At 53.8% G+C, this 22,262-nt stretch overlaps 1 protein-coding gene across 1 annotated transcript; it reads left to right on the forward strand.

Annotated features, from left to right (window-relative positions):
* Positions 1–13,725: 13,725 nt before the first annotated feature.
* FITM2 (fat storage inducing transmembrane protein 2) lies at positions 13,726–19,790 on the forward strand. Its single transcript, XM_029070511.1, has 2 exons — positions 13,726–13,911; positions 18,682–19,790. The coding sequence occupies exons 1-2, from the start codon at positions 13,739–13,741 to the stop codon at positions 19,301–19,303; spliced, it is 795 nt and encodes a 264-aa protein (XP_028926344.1). The 5' UTR covers positions 13,726–13,738; the 3' UTR covers positions 19,304–19,790.
* The last annotated feature ends 2,472 nt before the right edge of the window (positions 19,791–22,262 follow it).

Here is a 22,262-nt window from a genome sequence, read left to right on the forward strand (position 1 = left end):
CGCTCTCCCAGCCAGCTGATTTATAGGCTCTCACCCTCCTCCCTCTCTCCCGCCCCCTCCCTCCACACTCCTTCCCTTCCTTCTTCTGTCAGCAAAGTCTACCAACTCTATTATACTATCGTCTTCTAAGCGCTCAGTCCAGTCCTCTGCACACGGTAAGTGCCAGTAAATGCCACTGATCAATTAGAACCCAGCCAGACCCACGCTCTTTCCACTAGGCCATGAGCGTGGATGGTTCATTCTTTCAATCATATTTATTGAGCGCTTACTGGGGGCAGAGCACTGGACTGAGCGCTTGGAAAGTACAATTTGGCAACAAATAGAGACAATCCCTACCCAACAACGGGCTCAGCTTGCCCCATAGTAATAATAATAGTGCTATTTATTAAGCCCGTACTACGTCCCAGGCACCATACTAAGCAATGGGGTGGATACAAGCAAATCGGGTTGGGCAGAGTCCCTGTCCCACATGGGATTCACAGTCTTAATCCCCATTTTACAGATGAGGAAACTGAGGCCCAGAGGAGTGAAGCGTCTTGCCCAAGGTCACCGACAGACAAGTGGCAGAGCGGGGATTAGAACCCAGGTCCTTCTGACTCCCAGGCCCGGGCTCTATCCACTAGGCCACGCTGCTTCATCCGCCTCCTGGCATTCAGAAAACCCCTTCCGGGTGTGTTGGGGGAGGTGATTCCGCCGGTCCGGAAAGCAGTGCGAACCCCCAGATTAGGGTCAAGAACAGGGAGCGGGCGTTTACTGTCTTGGCTAAGGCTCCCGACAGCCCACCCTCTCCATTTGCTATGACCTTTTGATTGGCTGACTTTCCTACCGCTCTGGATCGGATCGTGCTTGCCCTTGGACAGATGCGTTCTTCACTCGAGCACTGGGGATTGTTCCCAGACTGTGCATCCTGCTGGTTCTTGCCGGTGCATTTCACGGACGAAACAGCCTTAGGATATTCGGCGTCGTTGGCCGAATCTTCGATGAAGCGAATGTTCCGTGCAAAATCGGGATAGAAGCTCAACTTTGGGAGTGTGCAAAAGAGCTTCCACCACTCTGTCCAAGAAAAGCGAAATATATACGCTATCGCCGGCTCACTGTGACAGGGAAGTTTTTTTAAAAAATTATTTATGGTATTTGTTTAGCGTTTGCTATGTGCCAGGCACTGTTCTAAGAACTGGGGTAGATACAAGGTAATCAGGTTGGACACGGTCCCTGTCCCACATGGGGCTCACAGTCTTAATCCCCATTTTGCAGATGAGGGTACTGAGGCACAGAGGAGTGAAGTGACTTGTCCCAAGTTGAACAGCAGAGAAGTGGCAGAGCCAGAACTAGAACCCAGGTCCTTCTGACGTCCAGGCCCGTGCTCTGTCCACTAGGCCACCCCGCTTCTTATTCTGTCAAATCGTTGTATTGTCCTCTGCCAAACAGTACAGCGCTCCGCACATAGTAAGCGCTCAATAAATACCACTGATAGATAACCACTGCAAGAGGGTAAACTGCTTTCAAATGGATTAGTACTTGTGCCACGTTATGTAGATGTGTGGAAATGTCCCAGGGGATTCTTTATTCAGTAGGTGCCTGCCATCTTTATTATCTAATATTGTGAACCTCAACTATTCTACGGTACAAACTCCCAAAAGGGGACTCCAGGGTCATCTACGTTGCCCCAATTATGATATTTATTAAGCATTTAATATGTGCCAGGCACTATACTGAGGGCTGGGGTGGATACAAGCAAGTCGGGTTGGACAAAGTTCCTGTCCCACATGGGATCACAGTTTTCATCCCCATTTGACAGATGAGGGAACTGAGGCGAAGGGAAAGGAAGCAACTTGCCCAAAGTCACACAACTGACAAGCGCAGATCCTGGATTAGAACCCATGACCTCTGACTCCCAAGCCCGGCCTCTTTCCACTGAGCCATGCTGAGCACTTACTGGGTGCAGAGCACTGTACTTAGCGCTTGGGATAGCAAACTTAAGAAGGGAGGGCTCGCGGGGCGGTGGGGAGTGCAAAATGGTACCTGTCTTCGGTGGGGCGGTGCAGAGAGTGCCCCTCCCTGGCAAAAGGGGGTGACCCAGGACCTAGAGGGGGAGAGCACTATGGAGTGTGAAGGGGGAGCAGGAGCACCCAGCCAGCTTGGGAGGGAGCACAGGGCCGTATATATTGAGTTGGGGAGGAAAGAGTACGGGCTTGGAAGTCAGAAATCATGGGTTCTAATCCTGGCTCCACTAGTTATCAGTTGTGTGAATTTGGGTAAGTCTCTTCACTGCAACATGGCTCAGTGGAAAGAGCCCGGGCTTAGGACTCAGAGGTCACGGGTTCTAATCTCGGCTCTGCCACCTATCAGCTTTGTGACTTTGGGCAAGTCACTTTTCTCGGTGCCTCAGTTACCTCATCTGTAAAATGGGGATTAACAGTGAGCCTCATATGGGACAACCTGATTCCCTTGTATCTCCCCCAGCGCTTAGAACAGTGCTCGGCACAGAGTAAGCGCTTAACAAATACCAACATCATTCTCTGTGCCTGTTGCCGCATCTGTAAAATGGGGATGAAGACTGCGAGCCCCACATATGGGACAACCTGATTACCTTGTAGCTCTCCCAGCGCTTAGAACGGTGCTCGGCACATAGTAAGCGCTTAACCAATACCATTATTGTTGAGCGTCGGGTGAGTGGGAGGAAAGGCGGGAGACTCCCGCCTGGCCCGGACAGTCCTTAAGGCCCAGCTTCTCATGAGAAGGGTGGTCTCCGACCACCGCCCCGGCCTAGAGATCGCACCCCTCAACTTGGACCCGAGATCCCGCCTCCCAACCCCCACGGGCCTCCAGCATCGGGCCCATCCACCCTGGGTGGACGGCAGCGGTGGCCTTTGCTGCCAGTGACCTCAAGGGCCAGAGTGGAACAGCTGGCAGAGATGGAGGAGAGGAGAGGAGCTCACCAGACCGTGAAGCATTCCGAAAACCCGCCTGCCACCCAGCCAGTCCGCTCAGAAAATACACCGCCGTCCACAGCCGCTCTCCGCCCTTCTGCTCTCACACCTGCACACACAATGCCCTCCCCGCCTGCCACCCCAAAGCACACAGGCTTCGGGGATATTTTCGCTGACGGTGAGATTCCACCCTGGAGACGATGATGATTATCGCCTTCGTTAAGCACTTACTATGTGACAAGTGCTATCCTGAGCGCCGGGGTAGATAGGAGACGGTCGGGTCGGATGCAGTCCCTGGCCCAGTCTAAGAAGAACTGGCATTGAATCCGCATTTTACAGATGAAGAAACTGAGACACAGAGAAGTCAGGCTCTGCCACTTGTCTGCCGGGTGACCTTGGGCGAATCACTTCACTGCGCCTCCCGAGGGACAGGGACTACGTCCAAGCTGATTTGCTTGTATCCAGCCCAGCGCTTAGTATGGTGCCTGGCACGTAGTAAGTGCTTAACAAATAGCGCGGTTATCTCATCTGTAAATTGGAGATTGAGACTGTGAGCACCACACGGGACAGTGACTGTCTCCACCCTGATTGGTTTGTATCTATTCCAGCCCTTACTACAGAGCCTAGCCCATAGTAAGCACTTAAATACAGTGAAAAAACAAAAAAATCGACATCAGAACCAGCTGCTCTCACCAAACTTCAGTTTAGGATGGGGAAAGGGATGATATTTCCAGAGCTTTTTGTGCTTAATTTGATTTTGCAGTAGTGGGGATGATTTGTGGGCAGCAGGGAACATGCCTACCCACTCTGTTATACTGTACTCTCTCAAGCACTCAGTTCAGTGTTCTGCACACAGTAAGCACTCAGTAAACATAAATGATTGAACCATCATCCTCTCTGGCCCATTTTCCCTGGGACCAACCTCATTCCTTGTGAGATGAGAAGAGGAGGTGTCTGTGATAGGGGAGGAGAATATCTCTGGGAGATTTCAGCAGCAGCCTCTGTCATGCCCTCCCACAGCTCATAAAACCACAGTGGAGCCCTGGTAACCTGTGGTAAGGACTTGAGCTCCTTTCCACTTCATTCAGAAAAACAAGAAAAAGAAATAAAGTTTCCCTAGCAAGCCACAGTACACAAGGATACTTTTTATTGATTGATTTTTTTAAAAAAAGAAAACTCCCTTGCCCTCTCCCCTCAAGAAAGCAGCCATTTGAAGAAGCCTCTCTTCCTCCCTATCCCCACCACATGCTTTCCCAAATACACCTTCCACACACAGAATACGCATAAATACCTCCAAACACACACACTTACCTGAAGTAGCTACAGCAATATTAACCATAAACAATATACTCCCTTCCTCTTTCCTAGCCCTGAAGCACACTGGATCAGTTTTAAAGGTCATTATCATCAGCAGCTGTGCTAATGAGCTGCTACTGTGTGCAAAACACTCTACCAGGTACTTGCTGGTATGACGCACCATCCTTATTCACAAGGAAATTAAATCAATCGTCTTTATCACGCAGTAAGAGCACTGTACTAAGCTTTTGGGAGAGTACAACGTAACAGAGTTGGTAGACATAAAAACAAAAGGATGTAAACGGATAAAACGAGCTAAGAGCAACACCCTCAGGGCAGGGAACGTGGCTACTAACTCTATTGTATTGTACTCTCCTAAGTGCTTAGTACAGTGTTCTGCACACACTAATTGGTCAGTAAACTAATAGCCCTGATGGAGGGCATGCGGATAAAATTCACCAGTGACCTAGGAGCGGCCTCAAATGTTCACCGAAACATAAAATCATAAGCAATAAGACATCCTAGTTGAGACCCTTAGCTGACATACGCCAGGACATTAACTGTGTACCAAACACTGTGTACAGATGAGGAAATTGAGGCCCGGGGTCTTGCAGCAAACAAAGCAATGGAGGCAGAATTGGAACTCAGAATCCGTGACCTCCCGGCCTTTGTTCTTTCCACTAAGGCAGGTTGTTCTTAAGAGAAGCAGAATGGCCTAGTGGATAGAACACGGGCCTGGGAGTCAGAAGGACTTGGGTTCTAATTCCGGCTCTGCCACCTGTCAGCTATGTGACTTTGGGCAAGTCACTTCACTTCTCGGTGCCTCAGTTACCTCATCTGTAAAATGGGGTGAAGACTGTGAGCCCCATGTGGAACAACCTGATTACCTTGTGCCTACCCCACTGCTTAGAGCAGTGCTTGGCACATAATAAGGACTTAACCGATACCATAATTATTAATTATTACTATCATTCTCTGTGCCTCAGTGACCTCATCTGTAAAATGGGGATTAAGGCTGTGGGCCCCATGTGGGACAGGGACTGTGTCCAACCTGATTAGCTTGGATCTACCCCAATGCTCGGTACATATTAAGCACTCAATAAATACCATGATGATTATTTTTCTTGTGGCAGCCCCCTACCCTGTGGCCCGGGAAGGAGATGGTTGGAAGAGATGAGAGATGCCCCTCGCCCTCGGAGTAGCTCAGTCCCTCTTTGACATCTGCAACTGCCCTGCTAGTGTCCGCTGCAGGTGCGGAATGTGCTTGGTACGGTGCTTACGATTGAATGAATGAATGGGGGTGAGGGATGGTGCTACAGCTAAAATCCTGCTGGGAAGCCCTCTGCTCTCTTCGACCCGCAGGCACCGTCCGGACCCAGCTCTTCCACTCAAACCCCGATCACCTTCTCACTGTGCCTCGGTTCATTAAATTCATTCAATCGTATTTGTTAAGTGCTTACCGTGTGCAGGGCACTGTACTAAGCACTTGGGAAAGTACAATACAAGAATAAATGGTGACTTTCTCTAGCCACAGGTTCACGGTCCATCTCATCTGTCTCGTCGCCCACCCCTCTCCCACATCCTGCCTATGGCCTGGAACACCCTCCCTCCTCTAATCCAACAGACAATGATTCTCCTCCCTTCAAAGGCTTATTGAAGGCCCATGGAGGCCCGTCTCCTCCAAGAGGCCTTCCCTGACGAAGCCCTCCTTTCCTCTTCTCCCGCTCCTTTCTCTGTCACCCCGATTTGCTTCCTTTATTCATCCCCCCTCCCAGCCCCACAGCACTCCTGTCCAGATCTCTCATTTTATTTGTTTGTACTGATGTCTGTCTCTCCCCCTCTAAACTGTCAGCTCCTCGTAGGCAGGGAATGTCACTGTTTATTGTCGTATTGTATTTTCCCAAGCGCTTAGTACAGTGCTCTGCACACAGTAAGCATTCAATAAATACAATTGAATGAATGACAGAATCAATGGTGTCCACGCAGCTGACACTGCCCCATCCCTGCTCATCTCCGTCTGTCTCAGCCCTGCCCGTCTCTGCCCTGTCTTGCCCGTCTCTGCTCATCTCTGCCCAACTCTGTCCTCCCCTACCCTTCTCTGTCGGTCTCTACCAATCTCTGCTCGTCTCTGCCTGTCTCGCCCTGCCCGTCTCTTCCCATCTTTGCCCTTCTCTGCCCTGCCCTGCCAGTCTCTGCCCATCTCTGTCCCGCTGCCCTGTCCTGCCCTTCTCTGCCCGTCTCTGCCGATCTCTGCCTGTCTCAGCCCTGCCCATCTCTGTCCGTCTCTGCCCCCTCTCCCCTGCCCTGCCTGTCTCTGCCCATCTCTCCCATCTCTGCCCATCTCTGGCCCGTGGGGACCCACCCCGGGCTGACTCAGGGACTGCAAATATTTGCTCGGTTTTTTGGTCCCGGCTCTTTGGCTGGGAAGTCCAATCCTGCAGTCATGAAATCCCACTGCGGGAAGCGGGATAAAGACGGGAAGTCTGGGCAGGGGATGAGGAATGGGTTTCTCCGGAGCTCGCAGTAGTGGGTGGGGAAGCGCTGCGAGGGAGCGGCGGGTGGGTGATTGCAGATGGACGAGGCGGGTGGGCAGCCTCTCTCCCTCCGAGGGGACCCCCGCCCCTTCCTGCGGCCCAGCAGCCGTGGGCCCTAGTGGACCCCGGGATCTGCCACGCCATCAATCCCTTGCCCACCTCCTGCCTCTGGCCTGGAACGGCCTCCCTTCTCAAATCCTCTTTGATGACTCAATGACTCTCCCCCCTTTCAAAGCCTTACTGAAGGCCCATCTCCTCCAAGACGCCTTCCCTGACTATGCCCTCCTTTCCTCTTCTCCCACTCCCTTCTTCCTCACCCTGACTTGCCCTCTTCATTCATCCCCTCTAGACCTCGAACTCGTTGGGGTCAGAAATGTGTCCGTTTGCTGTTTTATTGTCCTCTTCCAAGTGCTTAGTACAGTGTTTTGCACACAGTAAGCATCCAGTAATTACAAATGAATGAATCTCCCCTCCCAGCCCCACATCACTTATGTCCATATCTGTCATTTATTTCTTTCTATTCATGCCTGTCACCCCCTCTAGACTGTCAACTCGTTGCGGGCAGGGAGTGTGTCTGTTTTTTGCTGTAGTCTACTCTCCCAACTTCTCAGTACAGTGCTCTGCACACAGTAAGCACTCAAAAAATAGGACTGAGTGAATAAAATGAATGAGTCCACATGCCCAGGCAACAAATCCACAGCTCAGCTCCACTGGGGGCCCCGTCGGAAGACCTCATCCCGGCCTGGCCAGCCTCCCCGGGGGACATTCGGGGCCACGAAGCATCCAGCCAGACCCCCGGGTCCCAGACCCCCCCCCACTGTTCTAAGCGCTGGGATAGATATAAGGTAATCAGGTTGGACACGGTCCCTGTCCCGCATGGGGACCACAGTCGTAATCCCCATTTTTTGCAGATGAGGTAACTGAGGCACAGAGGAGTTCAGTGACTTGCCCAAGGTCACACATCAGACAAGTGGCAGAGCGGGGACTAGAACTCAGGTCCTGACTCCCAGGCCCGTGGTCTGCCCACTAGGCCACGCTGCTCTTAATTATGTTGAATTGTTGTATTGTCCTCTGCCAAACACTTAGTACAGTGTTCTGCACGAAGTAAGCTCTGAATAAGGGGTGAGCAGAGGGGTCAGCAGCTGGGGTCAGCAGAGGGGTCATCAGTGCGGCCACCAGCAGGATCAATACCGGCCTCCTGGAGACGCCCTCTCCCCTCCCCGCTCCACCTCACCCGCTCCTCCGTTTTTCCTTTCTAACTTGGGCAGACTGGGGCCGGTCTCCAGACTCTGGCCTCCCTTCGGCCTCCGGCAGACAGCCAGTACATCGGTTCGGCTGCCTCACCTTAGAGACGGGCCAGCGTGGACCTGGGGCAGGCACTGGGCCATGGGGGCATGAGGAGAAGAGGGAGGGGAAGAGGAGGAAGAGAAGGATGAAGAGGGAGGAGAAGGAGGAAAAAGAGAAGGAGAAGGAGGGGGAGAAGAAGAGGGAGGAGGAGGGGGAGAAGGAGGAGGAGGAAGAGGATGAGGAAGGGGAGGGGAAGGGGGATGAGGATGAAGAGGAGAAGGAGCATGATGATGAAGAGGAGAAGGAGCATGATGAGGAGGAGGAGGAGGAGGACAAGAAGAAGAGGGAGGAGGAGGGGGAGAAGGAGGAGGAGGAAGAGGACGAGGAAAAGGAGGACAAGGATGAAGAGGAAGAGGAGAAGGAGGATGATGAGAAGGAGGAAGAGAAGAAGAGGGAGGAGGAGGAGGAGGAGGAGGAGGAGGAGGAGGAGGAAGAGGATGAGGAGGAGAGAGGGAGGAGGGGGAAAGGGAAGAAGAAGAGGATGAAAAGAATGAGAAGGAGGATGAAGAGGAGGAGGAGAGGAAGAGGAGGTTGGGGAGAAAGGGGAGGAGGAGGAGAGGGAGAAAGGGGAGGGGGACGAGGAGGAGGGTTGGGAGAGGGAGGAGAGGGAGAGGAAGGGGAGGGGGAGGAGGAGGAAGGGGTGGCAAACAGCCAAGTGGCAAGTGCACTGGATTGGACTGGGATTCCTGCCATTGGCTCGAGTCACCCGAGGCCAGCATTCCTTCGGGACCACTTTTCCCATCAAATGCTGGAAGGGGCTGGAGAACAATCAAAAGTGGAAATTTACCCGTATAAAAAACTACAGCCCCCTCCCATCTGCCCCAGAGCTAGCGCGGCTAACAGAAGGAGCACAAGCCTGGGCCTCAGGACACCTGGGTTCTAGTCCTAACTCTTCATTCATTATTATTATTATTATTATGGTATTTGTTTAGCACTTACTGTGTGCCAAGCACTGTTCTAAGCACTGGGGTAGAACACAAGGAAATCAGGTTGTCCCACGTGGGGCTAACAGTCTTCATCCCCATTTTACAGATGAGGCAACTGAGGCACAGAGAAGTGAAGTGACTTGCCCAAAATCACACAGCTGATAAGTGGCAGAGCCGGGATTAGAACCCCCCACCTCCGACTCCCAAGCCCGGGCTCTTTCCACTAATCCACGCTGCTTCTCATTCATTTGTTCGATCGTATTTACTGAGCCCTTACTGTGTGCAAAGGCCCTGTGCTAAGCGCTTGGGAGAGAACGCTATAACAACAAACAGACACATTCTTGCCCATGACGAGCTCACAGTCTAGAGGGGGCTACTGCCATTCTTTTACCGGGTGACCAAGTGGGCAAGTCGCGACTTCCCTGCGACTTGGTTTCCTCAACTGTAAAATGGGATTAAATTCTCGTTCTCCCTCCCACCTAGACTGTGAGTCCCAGGTGGGACAGAGACTGTGCCCGACCCGGTTACCTTGTATCCACCCCAGCGCTTAGAACAGGACTCGGCAACTAGTAAGCATTTAACGAATAACAAAATTATTATCATGATAGTAAATGCTTAATAAATCCCATTATTAAATCATCTGCTCTCATTCATTCATTCCATCGTATTTATGGAGTGCTTATTCATTCAATAGTATTTATTGAGCGCTTACTAGGTGCAGGCACCGTACTAAGCGCTTGACTAACAGTCCCAAGGGGGAATTAATTTAATTCACAGGCAGCCTGCTCTTTCCACATCCCAACCATCCCTGAGGCATTTATGATTACGGCTTCCTACTGTCCATATGTATCAATCGATCGTATTCATTGAACACCTGGGAGAGGACAACGTAGCAGAGTTGGCAGATACGTTCCCTGCCCACGGCAAACTTACAGTACAGAGGGGAAGATAGACGTTCATATAAATAAAATCAATTATGGATATGGACGTAAGCGCCAGGGGGGTGAGGAGGGGTGAATAAAGGATGAATAAAGTAAATAGAGAAGAAATCCAAGGGCAGAAGGGAGAGGGAGAAGAGGAAATGAGGGCTGAGTCGGGGAAGGCCTCTTGGAGGAGGTGGGCCTTCGATAATACTTTGAAAGTGAGGAGAGTAATCGTCTGTCGGATATGAGGAGGGAGGGTGTTCCAGCACAGAGGCAGGTGGAGGGCAAGGGGTTGGCAGAAAGATATTTTCATTACCCTATTTATTTTGTTAATGAGATGTACATCACCTTGATTCTATTTATTGCTTTTGTTTTAATGAGATGTTCATCCCCTTGATTCTATTTATTGCCACTGTTCTTGTCCGTCTCCCCCGATTAGACCGTAAGCCCGTCAAAGGGCAGGGACTGTCTCTATCTATTATTGATTTGCCCATTCCAAGCACTTAGTACGGTGCTCTGCACATAATAAGCGCTCAATAAATACTATTGAACGAATGAATGAATAAGATCAACACCCTCCCTCTTCATATCCAACAGACAATGACTCTCCCCCATTCAAAGCCTTACTGAAGGCCCACCTCCTCCCGGAAGCCTTCCCCGATTAAGCCCCCCTTTCCTCTTCTCCCACTCCCTTCTGCGTCACCCCGACCTGCTCCCTTTATTCATCCCCTGCTTCGGCCGCACTTGTGTCCATATTTCTCATTTATTTCTTTCTATTCGTGTCTGTTTCCCCATCTAGACTCCGAGCTTGTTGTGGGCAGGGAATGTGTCCGTTATATTATTATATTGTCCTCTTCCGAACACTTATTCAGTGCTCTGCACGCAGTAAGCGCTCAAAATATTCAACTGACTGAGTAGGTTGGCATTAGAGGAGTGAGGGGTGTGAGCAGGGGTGGAGTAGAAAATCAGGGAGGTGAGGTAGGAGGAGGGGGCAAGGCCAATGGTAAGGAGTTTCTGTTTGTTAATAAGAATAATGTTGGTATTTGATAAGCGCTTACTATGTGCAGAGCACTGTTCTAAGCGCTGGGGCAGGGTGATCAGGTTGTCCCATGTGGGGCTCACAGTCATCATCCCCATTTTCCAGATGAGGTAACTGAGGCCCAGAGAAGTGAAGTGGCTTGCCCACAGTCACACAGCTGCCAAGTGGCGGATCCGGGATTCGAACCCATGACCTCTGCCTCCCAAGCCCGGGCTCTTTCCGCTGAGCCACACTGTTTGTTGTGTTTGACCCCCCCCCCCCCCCCCCCCCGGAGGTTCTTGAGGAGAAGGCAAACACGGACTGGACGTTTTCGTAGAAAAATGACCTGGGCCGCACAGAGAAATAGGGACCGAGGCACGGAGAGACGGGAGGCTGGGAATCCCCAACTTATTTTACTATCTTCCCCTTGAGACTGTAAAATCCTTTGGGGCAGGGATCGTGCCTCCTAATCGAGGGGTTCGGGCAGTGCTCTGCACACAGCAGAGGTTCGATTAATACGATTGATTGATCGATCGATTGATGGGGGATGCACAGGGTAAGGGCAGAAGGGAGGCTGGCTCTGCCAGCTCTAGTTTCTGGTCTGGTGGTACCATCTGGTGGAAGCCACAGGAGACACGAACTTCCAAAATTCAGCTGGTTGGTTTTATCAGTCCCTTCTTCTCCCTGATAATAATATTTATTTATTCATTCATTCATATTCATTCATTCATTCGATTGAGCGCTTACTAGGTGCAGAGCACTTTACTAAGCGCTTGGAATGTGCAACTGTATTTATTGAGCGCTTACTGTGTGCAGAGCACTGTACTAGGTGCTTGAAAGTAAAGTTTGGCAACAGAGACAGTCCCTACCCAACAATGGATTCACAGTCTAGAAAGGATAATAATAATAATAATGATAATTGTGGTATTTGTTAAGCACTTACCATGTGTCAGGGACTGAACTAAGTGCTGGGGTGGATACAAGCAAACCGTGTCGGACACAGCCGCCGTCCCACGTGGGGCTCACAGTCTTCATCCCCATTTTAATAATGTTGGTATTTGTTAAGCGCTTACTATGTGCAGAGCACTGTTCTAAGCGCTGGGGGAGGTACAGGGTCATCAGGTTGTCCCACGTGAGGCTCCCAGTCTCAATCCCCATTTTACAGATGAGGAAACTGAGGCCCAGAGAAGTGAAGTGATTTGCCCCAAGTCACGCAGCTGACTGTGTCCAACCTGATTAGCGTGTCTCATTCCCAGCGTTTAGTAGAGTGCCTGGCACACAGTAAACGCATAACAAATACCATTTTAGAAAAAGCGCTTAGGACGGTGCTGGGCACATGGACCTTAGCTTGGCTTAGTGGCAAGAGCCCGGGCTTGGGTGTCAGAGGTCGTGGGTTCTAATCCGGACTCCTCCACTTGTCTGCTGTGTGGCCTTGGGCAAGTCACTTCACTTCTCTAGGCCTCAGTTGCCTCATCTGTAAAATGGGGATTAAAAGTGTGAGCCCCACGTGGGACGACCTGACTACCCTGTATCTATTCCAGAGTTTAGAACAGTGCTTGGCGTGCAGCTTAACAAATACCACCATGATTATGATTATGATTATGGCTCAGTGGAATGAGCCCGGGCTTGGGAGTCAGAGGTCACGGGTTCGAATCCCTCTCTTCCACTTGTCAGCTGTGTGACCTTGGGCAAGTCACCTCCCTTCTCTGGACCTCAGTTCCCTCATCTGTAAACTGGGGATTTAAAGTGTGAGCCCCACGTGGGACAACCTGATTACCCTGTATCTCCCCCAGCGCTTAGAACAGTGCTCTGCACATAGTAAGCGCTTAACAAATACCAACATTATTATTATTATTATTATTTTTGACACTGTAGAAAAGGAAGAAAAAGCAGCAGGGGGCGCGGGGCTGCAGAGCAGGCGTGGCCGCCACTGCAGGAGGCGGCCGGGAGGGGGCGAGCGTGGGCCGGGATTCGGAGGAGGGGGCGGGGCTAAGGGGCTAAGGGGAAGGGAGGGCGCATGCGCCGTGCCAGCGGGGGCGGGGCTGAGGACGGGCAGTGCCCGGGAAGGCGCGTGCGCATTGCCGAGGGCAGCCGGTGTGCTGGAGGGCGCCTGCGCGGTGTCGAGCGGGGCAGAGGGCGGCGAGTGCCCGGGAAGGCGCATGCGCGGAGCGAAAGGGCGGGGCCGAGGGCGGCGGGTCCCCGTGAAGGCGTACGCGCGGAGTGGAGGGGCGGGGCTGAGGGCGACGAGTGCCCGGGAAGGCGCATGCGCGGGGCGGAGGGGTGGGACTGAGGGCGATGAGTGCCCTGCAGGCGCATGCGCGGGGCGGAGGGGCGGGACTGAGGGCGATGAGTGCCCTGCAGGCGCATGCGCGGGGCGGAGGGGCGGGACTGAGGGCGATGAGTGCCCTGCAGGCGCATGCGCGGAGTGGTGGGGGGGCTGAGGGCGATGAGTGCCCGCGAAGGCGCTTGCGCGGAGGGGCGGGGCGGAGGGCGGCGAGTGGCGGCGAAGGCGCGTGCGCGGAGGGGCGGGGCGGAGGGCGGCGCGTCGCCGCGAAGGCGCGTGCGCGGAACGGAGGGGCGGGGTTGAGGGCGGTGCGTGGCCGTGAAGGCGCATGCGCGGGGCGGAGGGGCGGGGTTGAGGGCGGTGCGTGGCCGTGAAGGCGCATGCGCGGGGCGGAGCCGCTGGAGTCCGGCGTGCGGGAGGGTCCGGCGCGGGTCGCGGTGCTGCGGGGTGCGGTGCTGCGGGGTGCGGTGCTGCGCGGCGATGGAGGCGGTGGAGCGGTGCGCGTGCGTGGTGCGGGGCTGGGCGAGGCGGGAGCGGGCGCGGCGCTGTCTGCCCTGGGCGCTGGCGGGCGGGACGCTGGCCGGGTCGCTCGTCAAGGAGCTCGCCCCGCTGCCCGAATCCTATCTCAGCCACAGCGCCAACGTCCTCAACCGGTGAGCCTCGCCCCTCGGACCCCTCGGACCCCTCGGACCCCTCGGACCCCTCGGACCCCTCGGACCCCTCACCTTTGACCCCTCACCTCGGACCCCTCCCCCGCCCGCGGCGCCCGGCCCACCTGCCGGGCCCTGGCACGCCGCTCCCACTCGTGGGGGCGTCGCTTTAAGCGCTTACCCTCTGCCAAGCACTGTGCTCAGCGCTGGGGGAGTTACCCGGTCATCAGCTGGTAATAATGTTGGTATTTGTTAATAATAATAATAATGATGATGATGATGGTATTTGTGAAGCGCTTACTATGTGCAGAGCACTGTTCTAAGCGCCGGGGGATACAAGGTAATCGGGTTGTCCCACGTGGGGCTCACAGTGTTAAACCCCATTTTACAGATGAGGTCACCGAGGCCCAGAGAAGTGAAGTGACCTGCCCAAAGTCACACAGCTAGCGTGGCTCAGTGGGAAGAGCACGGGCTTTGGAGTCAGGGCTCATGAGTTCGAATCCCAGCTCTGCCACTTGTCGGCTGTGTGACTGTGGGCGAGTCACTTCACTTCTCTGGGCCTCAGTTCCCTCATCTGTAAAATGGGGATGAAGACTGTGAGCCCCACGTGGGACAACCTGATTCCCCTATGTCTACCCCAGTGCTTAGAACAGTGCTCGGCATATAGTAAGCGCTTAACGAATACCAACATTATTATTATTAAGTGGCGGAGCCGGGATTCGAACCCATGAACTCTGACTCCCAAGCCCGCGCTCTTTCCACTGTACCAGGCTGCTTACCTACAAGGTGATGAGGTGGTCCCACCTGGGGCTCGCAGTCTCATTACCCTAATTATTTAGTAAACGAGATGTACATCACCTTGATTCTATTTATTTGCTGCTGTTTTAATGAGATGTTCATCCCCTTGATTCTCTTTATCGCTACTGTTCTCGTCCGTCCGTCTCCCCCGATTAGACCGTGAGCCCGTCAGGGGGCAGGGACTGTCTCTGTTACCGATTTGTCCATTCCAAGCGCTTAGTCCAGCGCTCTGCACATAGGAAGCGCTCAATAAATACAATTGAATGAATCCCCATTTGACAGAGGAGGGAACTGAGGCCCAGAGGAGTGAAGTGACTTGCCCAGAGTCACCCAGCTGACAAGTGGCGGAATGGGGATTCGAACCCACCACCTCTGATTCCCAAGCCCGGGCTGATGATTGGGCCCACGTGCCCCCCACTGGCATAGCAATCGTAATGATGATGGCATTTAAAGCACTGACTAGGTGCCCAACCCTGTGCTCAGCGTTGGGGGAGATACAAGGTCAGCAGGTGGCCCCACGTGGGGCTCGCAGGCTTCATCCCCATTTGCCAGATGAGGGAACTGAGGCCCAAAGTGAAGGGACTTGCCCAAGTCACACAACTGGCCAGGGGCAGGGGTGGATTAGAACCCACAACCTCGGACTCTCAAGCCCACTAAGCCACAATGCTTGACGGTATTTAAGTGCTTACTACGTGCAGAGCGCCGTTCCCCTCACCCGGAAAATGGGGGAGAAGACTCTGAACCCCTTGTGGGACACAGACTGTGTCCGGCCCGGCTAGCTTGCGTCTTCCCCAGCGCTTAGTACAGTGTGTGGCTCAGTGGAAAGAGCACGAGCTTGGGAGTCAGAGGTCGTGGGTTCTAATCTCAGCTCCGCCACTTGTCTGCTGTGTGACCTTGAGCGAGTCGCTTAATTTCTCTGGGCCTCAGTTCCCTCATCTGTAAAACGGGGATTGAGACTGTGAGCCCCACGTGGGACAACCTCATGACCTTGTATCTGCCCCGGCGTTTAGAACAGTGCTTGGCACATAGTAAACGCTTAGCAAATACCATCGTCGTTATCATTATGATTACAGTGCCTGGAACAGAGTAGATTTTGAGCAAGGAATGTCTCTTCTATGGTAATAATAATTGTGGCATTGGTTAAGCACTTACTATGTGCCAAGCACTGGGGTGGATACGGGTAGACCGGGCAGGGGACCGTCCCCGTCCCTCTTGAGGCTCACCGTCTTAGAGCTTAGTTCAGTGCTTCGCACACCCGGTAAGCGCTCAGGAAATACCGATATGTGAATCGAATGAATGAGTTGTCAGGGTTTAGTAGACTGTAAACTTGTTATGGGTGGGGAACGTGTGGGCCGATTCTGTTGTATCGTGTTCTCCCAAGCGCTTAGTACAGTGCTCTGCACATAGTGGGTGCTCTGTAAATACAACTGATTAACAAATACCTCTTAAATTATTTTTTTTTAAATCCCTTTGCTTGGGAAGCCACTGGAATGTGAGAGGTCACTCCTGTGTGGGAATTTCACGGGGAGAACACGGGTCCGTCCCTCGGGGCAGGGATCGGAATCCATTTTAGGGGGCAGGGAACATGGCCACCAACTCTGCTATCTGGTAATTATTACTATTATGATTTTGGTATTAAGCGCTTACTGTGCGCCAGGCACCATACTAAGCGCTGGGGTGGACACGGGCAAATCGGATTGGGCGCAGTCCCTGTCCCAAATGGGGCCCGCAGTCTCCATCCCCATTTCACACGTGAGGTCACCGAGGCACGGAGAAAGGGTTCGCACGGTGCCCTGCACTGAGTAGGCGCTCAATAAATACCGCCGGTTGGTTGGTAATGATGCCTTGCTCACAGTAAGCGCTCAATAAATACCGCTACTTGATCCCCATTTTGCACTTGAGGGTCCTGAGGTCCTCAGAAGGTAAGGTCACCCGGCAGGCCAGCGTTCCGAGGCCGGACTAGAACCTGGCTCTTGGGACTTCCCAGGCCCGCGCCCTTTCTCCTAAACCCCCCTGGGTGGTGTGAATTCCGGAGGAGCCGCCCGGCCCGGTCCGGAAGCCGTCGACTCTTCCCCCCGTATTTTCCTCCCACGCCTCGCTAATCACCAAGTCCATCTGAACTGCATTTCTGAATGAGTCGGGGCGGCTCCAGAAAGAAGAAAATCAGGCGCCTGAGCTCTTCGGAGCCATTTCTGCCCAGTTGGTAGCACACGCGGAGCGTTAGAACGGTGCTTGGCAAGTAATAAGCCCTTAACTAATACCATAATAATAATAATTTAGACTTTTGGAAGCCAAACTTTAATTCCGTTTTTAATCAGTCGAACTTTCTCCCCCCCGGGGCCACTGGGTAGTAGCTTCAGACTGTAAATTCCTCCTGTAGACTCTGAGGTCGTTGTGGGAGGGGAACGTGCCTGCCAACTCTGTTGTATTGTCCTCTCCCAAGCGCTCAGTACAGTGCTCTGCACACAGGAAGCGCTCAGTAAATGATTGATTTATAAATGGTCTAATGGCTTTTGGGGCGAGCAGCGTGGCGCAGCGGAAAGAGGCCGGGCTTGGGATTCAGAGGTCATGGGTTCTAATCCCGGCTCCGCCACTCGTCAGCCGTGTGACCTCGGGCAAGTCGCTTCACTTCTCTGGGCCTCAGTTACTTCATCTGTAAAAATGGGGATTAAAAAATGGGAGCCCCACGTGGGACAATCTGATTACCCTGTATCTACCCCAGTGCTTAGAGCAGTGCGTGGCACATGGTAAGCGCTTAAAAATCCCATCGTCATGACTGTTATTAAGTTAATATTTAGTGCTGCTGGCAAGTCGGTCCCGGACTGTGCTGTGGGGAAAGTGCGGGTTCGGTTCTGATTTTCGGTGAAACAGTTAAAACCTAATCCCAGCTCTGCCACTCGCTGTGTGACCTTGGACGAATCACTTCCCTTCTCTGTGCCTCCGTTTCCTCTTCTGTAAAATGGGGATTAAGACTGTGACCCCCGTGGGACAGAGTCTGTATCCAACCCGATTAGCCTGAATCCACCCCAGAGATTAATACAGTGCCTGGCACCTATAGCCAGCATTTAAATACAGAAACCCCCCGAGAAACTTTCCAACCCAAAAAAGAGTTTCCGCCCTTGTCCTGTCCTTTGCTCTTGGATTGCAACCCCCTCTGAGAAGCCGATCTAAGAATAGACCGTGAAAGCGGCTCCCATATTTCCACCAGCCCCGTGTTCCCCGACCCTCCACCTCGGTTGGGAAGCGGAGGCCTCGTTTGCGGCCGCCGTGGCCGGCGCGGGACGGACCGGACCCCGTCCTGCCGGGGCTAGCGGAGCCTCGGGAAGGGCGGCCGGCCGGGTCCGGCCTGCAGCTGGGCTCTTCGCTGCTGACCTCTGTGGGGACCGTCCTCGGGGATTGGGCCCGATGACTCCGTAGGCCTTTTCTAGCTCTCGTTTCCCCCGAGTTTTTGTCGAAATCATCCTCTGTAGTGGCTTACCCACTTTATTCATTGGTCCCCCAAGGTGCTAACATGTCATCCTTTGATTTTTCCCTCCCCACCTCCTGCCCTCTTCTTCCCTCTGTTTTCTTTCTCCTCTTCCTCCTCTCCTCATCTCTTCTCCCCCCCACTCATCTCTCCTATTTCCCGTCTCTCCTCTCCTCCCCGCCACCTATCTCTCCTCCACCCATCTCTCTTCTCCCCCACCCGTCTCTCCTCTCCCCCGTCTCTCCTCCTCGCTGTCCGTCTCTCCTCCCCCGTCCGTCTCTCCTCCCCGCCGTCCATCTGTCCTGTCCCCCACCCGTCTCTCCTCCTCCCTGTCCGTCTCTCCCCCACCCATCTCTCTTCTCCCCCACCCGTCTCTCCTCCCCGCCGTCCCTCCGCCCATCTCTCTCCTCCTCCCTCCGTCTCCTCCTCCCATCTCTCCTCCTCGCGGTCCGTGTCTCCTCTCCCCCACCCGTCTCTCCTCCCCCCCCCCCCCCCCCCACCTCCCCCAGGTATTTTGTGAAAATGGCCTGGGGCTGGACGTTCTGGCTCCTGCTGCCCTTCATCGCGCTGACCAACTACCACCTGACGGGCAGCGCCCGGACGGTCCTGCGGCGCCTGAGCTCGCTGCTGGTGGGCACGGCCGTCTGGTACGTCTGCACCCGCTTCTTCTCGCAAGTCGAGCACTTCACCGGCGGCTGCTACGCGTCGGCGGCCCCGGACGAGGCGGCCCGCAAGGAGCCGGGGGCCAGCAAGGAGCAGTGCCGCGGCGGCGGGGGCTTCTGGCACGGCTTCGACATCTCCGGCCACTCCTTCCTGCTGTCCTTCTGCACGCTGGTCATCGCGGAGGAGATGGCCGTGCTGCGCGAGGTGAAGACGGACCGGGGCCAGGGCCTGCACGTGGCCCTCAGCCTCCTGGTGGTGGCCCTGGGCTTCCTGGCCCTCACGTGGGTGGGCATGTTCCTCTGCACGGCCGTCTATTTCCACGACTTGTCGCAGAAGGTGTTGGGCACCCTGTTCGGCCTGCTGGGCTGGTACGCCACCTACGGCTACTGGTACCTGAGACCGTTTTCTCCCGGACTTCCCCCGCGGGGGCCCGGCTCCGGCCTGAAGCGAGAGGGCCTCAGGGAGTAGGGGCCCGAGGAGGAGAGGACCGGGCGGATCCGTTTCTTCGGCTCTCGGCGGCCCGATTCCCGACGGCGTCGGGGAGAGGACGTTCGACTCTGGCTCCCTGATCTCCCCTCCCTCTGGGCCCGAGGGCGAGTTCTGTCCCCGGCACCGTCTCTCCGCGTCTCGACGTCTGACTTTAAAAGCGGGTCGTCTCTTCGGCCTGAATGTCCGTCTCTGCCACGCTGCCCGAGGTTTATTTCAGGCGGACGGTCCCAGAGAAACAAACCGACAGCTAGGCGTTCTCCTTGTAAAATGGGTTCTAATCCGGCAGGATGGGAAATTATCCTGTAACAGGCTGCTAAACGGAGACTCGAAACACCCGATGAAGCTGGAGTTCCTGCGCGGACTCAAGCGTTAGATATCTTTCAGGTGATGCATCTCCCTCCCTCCATTTGGAAAGAGCACGGGCCTCAGCCTTCAGAGGACCCGGGTTCTAATGCCGCCCCCGCCACCTGCCTTTTGGGCGATCTTGGGCAAGGTCACTTAACTTCTCTGCCCCTGTTTCCTCATCTTTAAAGTGGGGATTCAATACCTGTTCTCCATCCCGGTTAGACCGTGGGCCCCACGTGGGACAGGGACCGTGTCCGACCTGATTAACTTGTATTTATCCCAGCGCCTAGTAAAGTGCTTGATGGGTGGTAAGTGCTTAACTGAAAACACTCTTATTATCATTGTTGTTATTATTATTAATATTATTTTATGACAGGAGGGTTCAGGGCGTTTGGGGTAGAACTCAGAAACACTAACTGACATTGGCTCTGAACCCTTGTTGATGAAGCTCCTGAATTTAGGCTGATCTCTTCTTTCAAGGCGTTGAGATTCCCCGTTTGGGGTTTTCTCTCTGAAGACGCGTGCTCTCCCCTGTAGAGTCTCAGCCGTTACTACTCGATTTGCCGGTATCCACCCCAGCGTGTCATACGGTGCCTGGCACGTAGTAAGCGCTTAGCAAATACCATGATGATTTTTCTTACTGTTATTACGTCTGATGAGTCCGGAGCCTCACAGGTCAATCAGTTTGTATTTATTGAGCACTTACTGTGTGCAGAGCACCGTGCTAAGCACATGGGAGAGTGCAATACAACAGTTGGTCGACTCATTTAAATCAACTGTTTAAATCCTCTAGACTCTAAGCCCGTCGTGGGCAGGGAATGTGTCTCTTGTAAGACCCAGTAAGTGCGCAATAAATACAAGCTGATTGAATCGTGAGGCTCCGGACTCATCAGTTGTAATAATAATAATAATACTAAAAAAAAAATATTTTTGGTATTTGCTCTGGGGAAGCAGCATGGCTCAGTGGCAAGAGCCCGGGCTTGGGAGTCAGAGGTCGTGGGTTCTAAGACCGGGTCCGCTACTTGTCATCTGTGTGACTTTGGGCAGGTCACTTCAATTCTCCGTGCCTCAGTGACCTCATCTGGAAAATGGGGATTCAGACTGTGAGCCCCACGTGGGACGCCCTGATAACCTTGTATCTGCCCCAGCGCTTAGAACGGTGCTCGGCACACAGTGAGTGCTTAACAAACACCATTATTATTATTCGTGTTGTCGTTGCATTGTACTCTCCCAAGTGCTTAGTACGGTGCTCTTCACATAGTAAGCACTCAATAAATCCGATTGAATGAATGAACCGAAGGTGTCTAGCTGTTTTTAAAAACTGTACTTTGCGGACGGTGTATTTACTCCCAAACTGAATTTTCGTACAGAGGATTTTCTGTCTCTGTCAGAGGTGGGTGAGCAAGTGAGTTTTAAAAAACGCCCGGGCTAAGTTCGGGCTTTGGGGCCCGGTTCCTCTGTTGCCAACCGGCCCGAAACTCCGCTTGGAGCGTTAGCCCGACGTCTCTGCCTCGGTAACCTAATTCCCTCGTGCTTCTTCCTTTGGCTTTGAAAGCAGAGAGGCCAAGCTGCCAGGACGGTATGTGCCCAGGAACCCCCCGCCCCCCGTCTCCCTCTCGGCCCCCCGAACAAAGCGCTTTTTGTGAGACTAACCTAGAAGCTACCGGAATATAGAATCAGCCAGAGTGTCGAGAGCCAGAGGCGGTTGTGACCCTTGAGCACCCGGATGGAAATCTTGTGTTCCGACGGATGTGAAAATATTCAGATTTTGGAATCCCAGGAGGGTCCTGGCAGACGGCGGCGTTGATGGAAGAGGCTGATGTGTCAAACCCCTGCCGGGGGGGGGGGGAGGGTAGAGATGCAAATCGGCCAGTCGAGAGGCCGACGGCAGGCTGGATGCACCTTTCGGCCGAAAGAGTTTCTTTCCTCAAGTCTTTAGAAGCCAGATTTATCTCAACTCTTCGCGCCGGTCAGATGGAGGAATCTCTCCTCGAGTTTGACTTCAGGATTTAAAGGCAGAGAGACGCTTTACTCTTGACTCAGGACGTCCGGACACTGAGATAGACTCTAAACTCGTTGCGGGCAGGGAACGTGACTGCTAGTTCCGTTGTACTCTCCCCAGCGCTTAGTATAGTGCTCTGCACAAAGTAAGCCCTCAGTAGGTACCATTGACTGATGAGGCTCCAGACTCATCAGGTGGACCAGGGACACCGGGTGTGTCTGCAAGGGAAACTTCCCACCAACCAGGGGCAGCGACTGATATTTTGGGGTTCGGATTGAGCAGCAAATTGACCGAGCCACGTCAAACCCATCTGCGTAGGGACGACGGGAACTGTGTCGTCCTCGCGATGGAAATGTTTTTACCTTCCCCTTCCTTTGCTTTTCAGGGGGGATAGTCTAATCCCACCGCATCTCCCCCTCCAGGCCGAATGCCAGGGGCTCTTCACCGCTCTGGCGGAGACGGAGTCTTAGAAGCGCGATTGGCCGGTGACCTCTGTCCTCTTCGGCCGCCGGGCTGGACTGCACGTTAACCCCGCTCCTCCCGCCCCTCACTGCCCTGCCCTTAGAATTCGGGCCTCAGGTCGGAGAACCA

The sequence above is a fragment of the Ornithorhynchus anatinus genome, chromosome 8 (genome assembly GCF_004115215.2).
Source record: "Ornithorhynchus anatinus isolate Pmale09 chromosome 8, mOrnAna1.pri.v4, whole genome shotgun sequence".
NCBI lineage: Eukaryota > Metazoa > Chordata > Mammalia > Monotremata > Ornithorhynchidae > Ornithorhynchus > Ornithorhynchus anatinus.